The sequence below is a fragment of the Monopterus albus genome, unplaced genomic scaffold, assembly GCF_001952655.1.
Source record: "Monopterus albus unplaced genomic scaffold, M_albus_1.0 scaffold23.1, whole genome shotgun sequence".
Classification (NCBI taxonomy): Eukaryota; Metazoa; Chordata; class Actinopteri; order Synbranchiformes; family Synbranchidae; genus Monopterus; species Monopterus albus.
Window position 1 is genome coordinate 81224 of NW_018127903.1, and position 7670 is coordinate 88893.

At 41.4% G+C, this 7670-nt stretch overlaps 2 protein-coding genes across 2 annotated transcripts in view; one reads left to right on the forward strand and one right to left on the reverse strand.

Annotated features, from left to right (window-relative positions):
- Positions 1-1248, reverse strand: part of ubl4a (ubiquitin like 4A) — a 4660-nt gene extending 3412 nt beyond the window's left edge. The window contains exon 1 of the mRNA XM_020594566.1: positions 1000-1248. Within this exon, the coding sequence (XP_020450222.1) occupies positions 1000-1047 (48 nt within the window). The 5' untranslated portion in view covers positions 1048-1248. The remainder of the gene's footprint in view (positions 1-999) is intronic.
- prkg1l (protein kinase cGMP-dependent 1, like) overlaps positions 539-7670 on the forward strand; it is an 11271-nt gene continuing 4139 nt past the window's right edge. Inside the window, exons 1-7 of the mRNA XM_020594565.1 lie at positions 539-659; positions 2053-2339; positions 3221-3413; positions 3514-3628; positions 3821-3987; positions 5453-5566; positions 7032-7137. Coding sequence (XP_020450221.1) covers positions 3224-3413; positions 3514-3628; positions 3821-3987; positions 5453-5566; positions 7032-7137 — 692 coding nt within the window. The 5' untranslated portion in view covers positions 539-659; positions 2053-2339; positions 3221-3223. The remainder of the gene's footprint in view (positions 660-2052; positions 2340-3220; positions 3414-3513; positions 3629-3820; positions 3988-5452; positions 5567-7031; positions 7138-7670) is intronic.

Sequence of the window (7670 nt, forward strand, 5' to 3'; positions counted from 1 at the left end):
CCTGCTGAAATGCCCCCCAACATGATGCTGCCACCACCATGCTTCATTATATCAATGTATTAGCCAGATAATGAGCATTATGTGGCGTTCACCAGACATGGTGCTTGGAGTTCTGTTGAAGGGGTTCATTTTTTGTCTCATCAGACCACAAACTCCTTTTTGTCATGGGCTCACAGTCCTTGCAATGCTATTTGATAAACTCCAAACAGGTTGTTGCATGCCTTTTACTTAAAGTGGCTTCCATCTAATCACTTCACTATAAAGTGGTGGATTGATGCTGAGATCCTTCACTCATTTCTGCAGAGGACTTTGGAAGCTCTGTTAGAGTAACCAGTAGGCTCTTGGTCACACTTTGACACTTTTTCTAGTGTAATTAAGGGGTATGGATAATTTCTGAAGCAACTGTATGTGGCCTGGTATAGCCCCAGTTTTGCCCCATACACACTCCTATAATTTCAAAAAATGAGAGGAACAAATTGGGACTAGGACAAGCCTGTAGTGAACAAACAACGTCACAGACTGCTGACAGTAACTGCTGTGCTAGCCTAGTAAAACCCTTTTCCCAACACGCTGCTTTACTGACGTATTAGCCTATAGCTTTGCTACATCCATCAAATAAGGACTACAGAGCTCCCACTCAGCCTCGGTGTTTGAAAGTGGTAGGCCAAGATCGAGGAGATAAAGAACGGGAGAGAATCTAATAATAGTGCCCTTCTTCAGGATGTAGCTAGAAGACTAGCTACACACTAATGTCAAGTCATAACTGGGCGCGGATACAGCCGCTACTTTTAAGCTACGTACAGTCTGACAACCTAATTCACTTTTAAACTCAGGCATCACATGGTTTCCCCATTCAAAAGTAACTAAGTTTCCTCAGCAAGGAACAAGACAAAGTTACTGCTGTAGGCTACTCAGCTAACTTGCCAAAAGCTAGCTAATGTTAAGAATAAAGCTAGCGTTAAGAAGCTAACTTAGTTAGCTCGGCGATGCTTATATTACCTGTACGCTGCATTCTTTTCCCTGAAGAGGTTTTACGGTAAGGATCATTTTCGATGATACTTGTAAAAGAATAAAACCACACAACAATGCGTTCAAAGATTAACATTCAAAATGTACCCAAGTAACGTTACTTTATTGTCTGATATTGCTACAAGGATTGTTCTCTTGTCAGTGGGCCATCTTCTTCTCCGACATTCGTCTTCTTCTATTGTTTAATGGCGGTTAGCAAACACATTTTCGACGCATTATCGCCACCTTCTGGATGCAATTATCGATCAGAATCGCTACTACTGATCTACTACACTGTCTCTGTTACAATACCGCCGCTTACTGGTTGGAGTGTGGAACGGCCCCTGAGGGTTGCCCTCTGTGGAGGATAATTTTACCTAAAAAAAAAGCAAATTAGCAAATTAACTGAGCTGTTTTACAGGGAACAGTCCCACCATCACACCATGATTAAATATTAAAATAACAAAGGAAGATTATCAAAAACAAAGGCGCTGCCGGAGCTTTAGTTGTAGAACTAATATACACACGACATACAGGCGAATTATTATGTAGTTATTAATAATATTATCGTTACAAACCATACACCGGATTTAGTTTTTTTTCTTTTGCTCAGTACAGCCTAAAGGCCAGCATAAAATGAAATTAAGCTCTCTGTCCAACCCACGTACTTGTGTCATATTGAACAAAGCTTTTTCCTCTTAGGCTAACTCTAACCCCAACACCTATTTAAGTCTGCAGTCATCAATAAATAATCAGAAAGTGTGTTTATAGTTTATAATCATAACCAGTTTTAATGTTTTATGGGGAAAATACAATTGTTGACATAACACAATTTATAAGCACTATTTTCATGTTAAAGATAGTTACTCTACATCACTGTGACAGAGTTAAGGTCTTTTAAAATAACTATGTCTAAAAAAAACTTAATTTAGGCTACAGCTATAAACACTAGGCCACTTCGGAATAATCCTCTGATCAATGCACAGATTCCCTCTTTAACCTCTTTCACATTCGAGGGTAAAATGATGAATATTCACTGTTCAGTTCGCCAGAGAGCCACCACCAATCATCAGGGCTCCGAAAACCCCTAAAGACCGTCTGACCCAGTTGGGCTCCAGTCTACAGTACGCATTTATCATTACACCCTCCCGGATGGTCTTCACTCTTGGTCATGTGATTATACCGTCTGAGCCCGGATAGCCCAGAGCGAGAGAGCAGCGTCCTTCACTTGTGCGGCTGTAGAGGAGATCTGCTCCTCTCGAGTGCGCTGTGTGCTGCCAAACAGTGGACAAGTGAGGACGACTTCCACAACGCCGTACGCGCTACGTGTGGTAAGTGTTCTTTATGTGTGATGTGACATTCATTGCTGCATAACATCCTGCAGGACAGAGCTCACGTCTGTGTTTACAAACAGCGTTGTCCGGTTTCAGTGTACGTGGTTCCATCTGTGTTTACAAACAGCGTAAAACATGCTGTTGTCCGGTTTCAGTGTACGTGGTTCCGCGTGCACCTGCGATCCGGAATGAAATGTATTTTGTTTCTGTTGGAACTTAAAAGGTGAGGGAGTTTACACAGAGGTGCTTTATGTTTATTTGCATTAGATATCACTTCTTCTTTATTTTCCTTTATTCTCTTGTAACCATGTTAAGTGCTCTTGAATTCTTTTTTATCAGTATGAAGGTAGCCTATGTGTTAATGCATTTGCATGCCTAATCCCTGCTGATCCCAAGTCAAGCCTGCAACTAGTTCTCAATGCAAGGACAGTTTATTGTTTTATTGCATGGGAAGCTGTCTTTGGATTAGACTTGAGCATGTTTTTCCCAGAAAAGGAATATCATAGAACCCTGTTCCATCTACTGTATCTATAGAAATTATTGGGGTATACAGATGCCTAAAGCACACTCTCCTCAGTGTGCTAATGGATTCACCCACATTGAAGCCATTATACCTTATTGATTCTCCTGTTCTATTATTTATATTCCCAATACACTGTAAGTGGCCACAGAAAGAGGTGGACATAACTGAGCGAGACTGTCAAGGTCTGAGTTGTCTGAGACTGTAGCTGCAGAAGGAGTCTCAGTGCAACTCCAAATCACACAGAAATTGTACATATATAATAGTGGGAGCCACTCCCTCTATATATGTACACTATGTGCATGTTTGTATTTAGAAAGAAATTGTTTTGCAGTGTTTTGTCACCTATTGTTTGCAGGCAATGGGCACACTTCGGGACCTCCAGTTTGCCCTGCAGTTAAAGATTGAGGAGCTTCGTCAGAGGGACACACTAATAGACGAGTTAGAGCTGGAGTTGGACACAAAGGATGAACTCATTCGGAGACTGCAGGAAGAGCTGGATCGCTACAGAGCCACTGTCACCCTCCCAGGACCCTCTGCAGTCAGTGCAGGTACTGAACATGCTGCTTTTATATGTCACATTTTAAAGCAACTTGTAGCATGAGATTTAGAATTCAGACCTATTTTGTGTTTTTCATGTTGCTTGCTCAGCTCAAGTTGAGGACAAGCAGAGAGCCAAGAGGAGGACAGTCATTTCTGAGCCCTTCACACTGGACCCCGCGACTCTCACCATGGTTTCACACAAAAACTGTGACAAAAGCCAGGAGTAAGAGCACACAGTGTTCCCTCAGCTTCCCTGTGCTCTAACTAAAGTCTGTGTCTCAATTGTTTAAGGCTCAGTGACTGTTTTCTGCATGACTCAAAATCAACACATATTTCTAATCCAACACTCCAACCTATGAAACATTCAAGGTGTTCAATAGCTTGTTACATAAGTGTCCTACCTTCGTGCCCTCAGGTCTCAGAGGTTGATTCAGGCAGCAATTTTGAAAAACGACTTATTGAAGAACCTTGATGAAAGAGAAATCAGCAGCATCATCGCCTGTATGTATCCCACCACTATCAACCAAGGCTGCTATGTCATTCAGGAGGGGACCAGTGGGGCTCAGGCTTATGTTGTAGAAGGTAAAAGGTTTTTCTTCTTACGGCTGCTAACATTAATCATATTTGAGATTAACCTTAATATCTCCTTGAGATGACAGGTGCTGGAGAGAAAGTCGATTGAACCGATAGATCTTATCTTTCATACTGCAGGCTCATAATTAGATAATCTGACACTGCTGTCAGGCACAGTGATGTGACAATTGCATGTTTGAGCAAGAAAAGACGAGGTACTTAGGGGAATAACAAGTGACATATATTAATGTTTTGTTTTGAAATGTCAGCTTGAGCCAGAAGAGACTGGAGCAAAGAGGCTCTGCCTTGCTCTCACTGTGGAGTTACACCAGTGTTTATTTGTCATTAGGAATCCTGGCCACGTTTGTAATGTGACAGGAAAGTGGCTGCTCCCTGTTTTTCTCTTGTCAGTCTAACCAGTGAGGTGGTGGCCTTGTTTGGCTCAGAACTTGTTTGTACAGCACATCCCAGACAGCGGAAGGTTCTTTTCAGTCTCTCTGCACTTTCTAATTGCACATAATACAGGGTGGGCCACGGAAAAGTAGCCCTTGTACCTGTATTGCCCATGGCACCGGTATTGGAGGCAGGCTACTTTTCTGTGGCTCACCCTGTAGTTCTACAGATTATGTACAGGACTGTGCACAAGTCTTATGATGACAATATATTTTTATTTCTCAGTATTTTTTTTATCAGAATACAACTAGAAAATATAGGAAATATGTACACGGTATTAAAAAGTAAAAATCAGCAAACAAGCTGGATACTCAAGATGTGATATTCAAGCTGTTCTAAAGACATATGAAGAATTCAGAGAGGTCAAGGACAAAAACTGGAGTGGAAGACCAAAAACAAATCTGATGAGAAGTTTCCCAGAGTTTCATCTTTGACAGACCAGAGGAAATCCTGCAAGGACCTGGCTCAGCATCTGGCAGCTTCATCTGGACGCCAAGTTGATCCTTCCACAGTCTGAAGAAGCCCGACCAGGAACGGCTTTTGTAGAAAGATAGTAACAGAGAAACCACTTTTCCAGAAGGGGACAGGGAGAAAAGGCAAAGACTGGAGCGAGGATCAGATCAGAGGAAAAGAGTGTTATGGAGTGAGGAATGGAAGTTTGAAATGTTCAGGTCCAATCATCAACCATATGTAAGAAGAAGAGTTGGAGTGAGGTGGAAGAATGAGGGCTCGCAGCCTTCAGTGACACATGATGGAGGGTCTTCCAAAAAGAATTCAAGCTGTGCTAAAAGAGGTCACACTAAACACTGACTTTGGACTGCAGAAGCCATTTGTTATGAAAATTGCTTTTTAATATTGTGTACATATTTCCTCTCTTTTTTGTTTATATCCTAATAAAGACAGAAATAAATCTAAAAGATCATTACAACCTTGCTAAAACAGCTAAACTAATGGTGGCCTAAGACTTTTGCACAGTACGGTACGTGCTATATTTCTTCACGGACTGTATGTTTATTACCAGAGGGGAGGCTGCAGCTGACAAAAGATGGACGAAAGCTGCTCACAGTCGAGCCAGAAGACATGTGTGGAGAGCTAGCACTCCTGTACAACTGCGTCCACACCTACTCTGTCTCAGGTATCAATGCATTGTGTTGGCTTCTTGGTGTTATGTTTGCATGCTGTAATGACTGGAGCTGTGTCACACCAAAACATAGGTGGAGCTTCACTGTGATTCATTTGGATTCGGCGGGGGTATAAATAATTCTTGGTTAATTTTCACAAGCAGGAGGATTTCTGGCAGAGGTCTTACGCAGTCTGTTGCATTTAAAATCGAAGACCTTTTGAGATCTTAGACAACACCACAATTTCAGCTGTGTTTCTCAGAGATCTGGGGAATTTCAAACGTTTTATGTTTTACTTCATAGTCTAGCTGTCTGACATCTCCTTCCTGCAGTCCAACATGCATTAACTGAAAGCTCACTCACTCATGGTTGGATCATAACCTGTTATACATTTCTAGCATAAGAGTTTGTGATATTCCATAGAGAACAGAAAGTATGCAACCATTTCCTTCCGGCATCTGATCACAGAATCCTGTGGGGAAACTCTCTAAGCCATCACCCTGTGCATCTGGCTCGATTTCACAAATAAATAGGCTGTGCGAACAGCCACGATCGGTTTAAATGGATAAGTCAGTTTATTTGTCTTGTTTAGTCTCTAAGCCTCTCATTCCTATTTTATATCCTTTCTAATTCACTGTTCTACACTATAGGTTTGCCCTCACTGACAGTACTCAGCTCATGTCAGCAGCTTGCTGTCCTTTGTTCCATGTCCATTTCTGACAGCCCTGCCCTTTGAATCTGTTCAGGGCCCACTATGTGTTTATCTCCTCCCTGACCTGAAATTACTTTGTTTTTTCCATTGTTGCTATCTGAGGCCATCAGTCAGGCTTTTGCTCATGTGGTCTCTTTCATTGTGACAGTGATTAAGGTGCAGGTGAAAAACAGGACATCATTATTAGGTCACGGATGTTCAGGGCGGCAGAGGATATATTGCAGAAAACGTCAGAAAATCTAGACTTGTAGTTTTTAAAAATTACTCTGCACAACACTTGGCTGCAATAAATAAATAAACAAAAAACAATGGGCATGAATAGTGCATCATATGGTGCGAAAGTGAAAAGCAGTGGGGTCTATTCAGATGGGGGAATTGATATATCAGGTCTGCACTGTATTATCAGATGGTGGATCTAATTAGACTGTCTAGAGCACATCCACTTCCATTTGCAGGAAGCTTCAGTGAACCAATCAATACGGGTCATTATTAATTTACAGCACCCTCTGTCAAGCTCTATTCTAAAGAATGAGGATAATTTTATCTGAGGAAATCAGATTAGATTTATATTAAAAAGCTCTCTGTAAGGAAATGAAGCACTTAATTTCTTTTTCATTCTACGTGGTAAGCATTTTCACTGCTTGGGCTGTAGCTGATTCTGCATTGTACATCCACTGCCATTTAGTGCCATTTCAAATACTGGCTTCTTCCACCTGGTGACATGTCCACGTCTATTACCTCCACTGCCTCTCTCTTTTGATCTGCAGCGCAAACTGACAGCAAGCTGTGGGTTATTGACCGCAAGAGCTACCAGACCATACTTAAACAGAGTGGTCTCAACCGCCTTTCTCATTCAGTGGAGCTGCTTAGCAGGTGAACATCACATCAATATATTTGATCTGACACAGAGCAGGCTCAGGAGGCTGCTTTGTATCCTGGTACATTCAGCACAGTGCCACTGGGTTCATGTTGTTTGTAGGTCAACACAATTCTGCATTCAGGCATTTAACATTGACCACAGTATCAACCTTGCTAATATGTTTCTGAACATGCATAAGCACCCGGGTGAAAACCTACAGCAACTCTCTGGATGGGTTACACAGGAACTTGAGAAGATAAAGAAATGGTGTGACAGTAATATAGTATCTCTGAATTTGGATAAAACTAAATTTATGGTATTTGGGAATCGCAGACTAGACAATGAAACTCAATTGAAAATTGGGGGAGCTAATATACAATGAGTACATGAAATTAAATTTCTAGGTGTCATAGTTGATGACAAATTCTCCTGGAAATCTCATATCAGATATGTTCAGCACAAAATAGCAAAAAATATATCGATATTGGCAAGGGTTAGATATATTTTGGACGGGAAAGCACTACGCATTTTGTATTCTTCATTGATT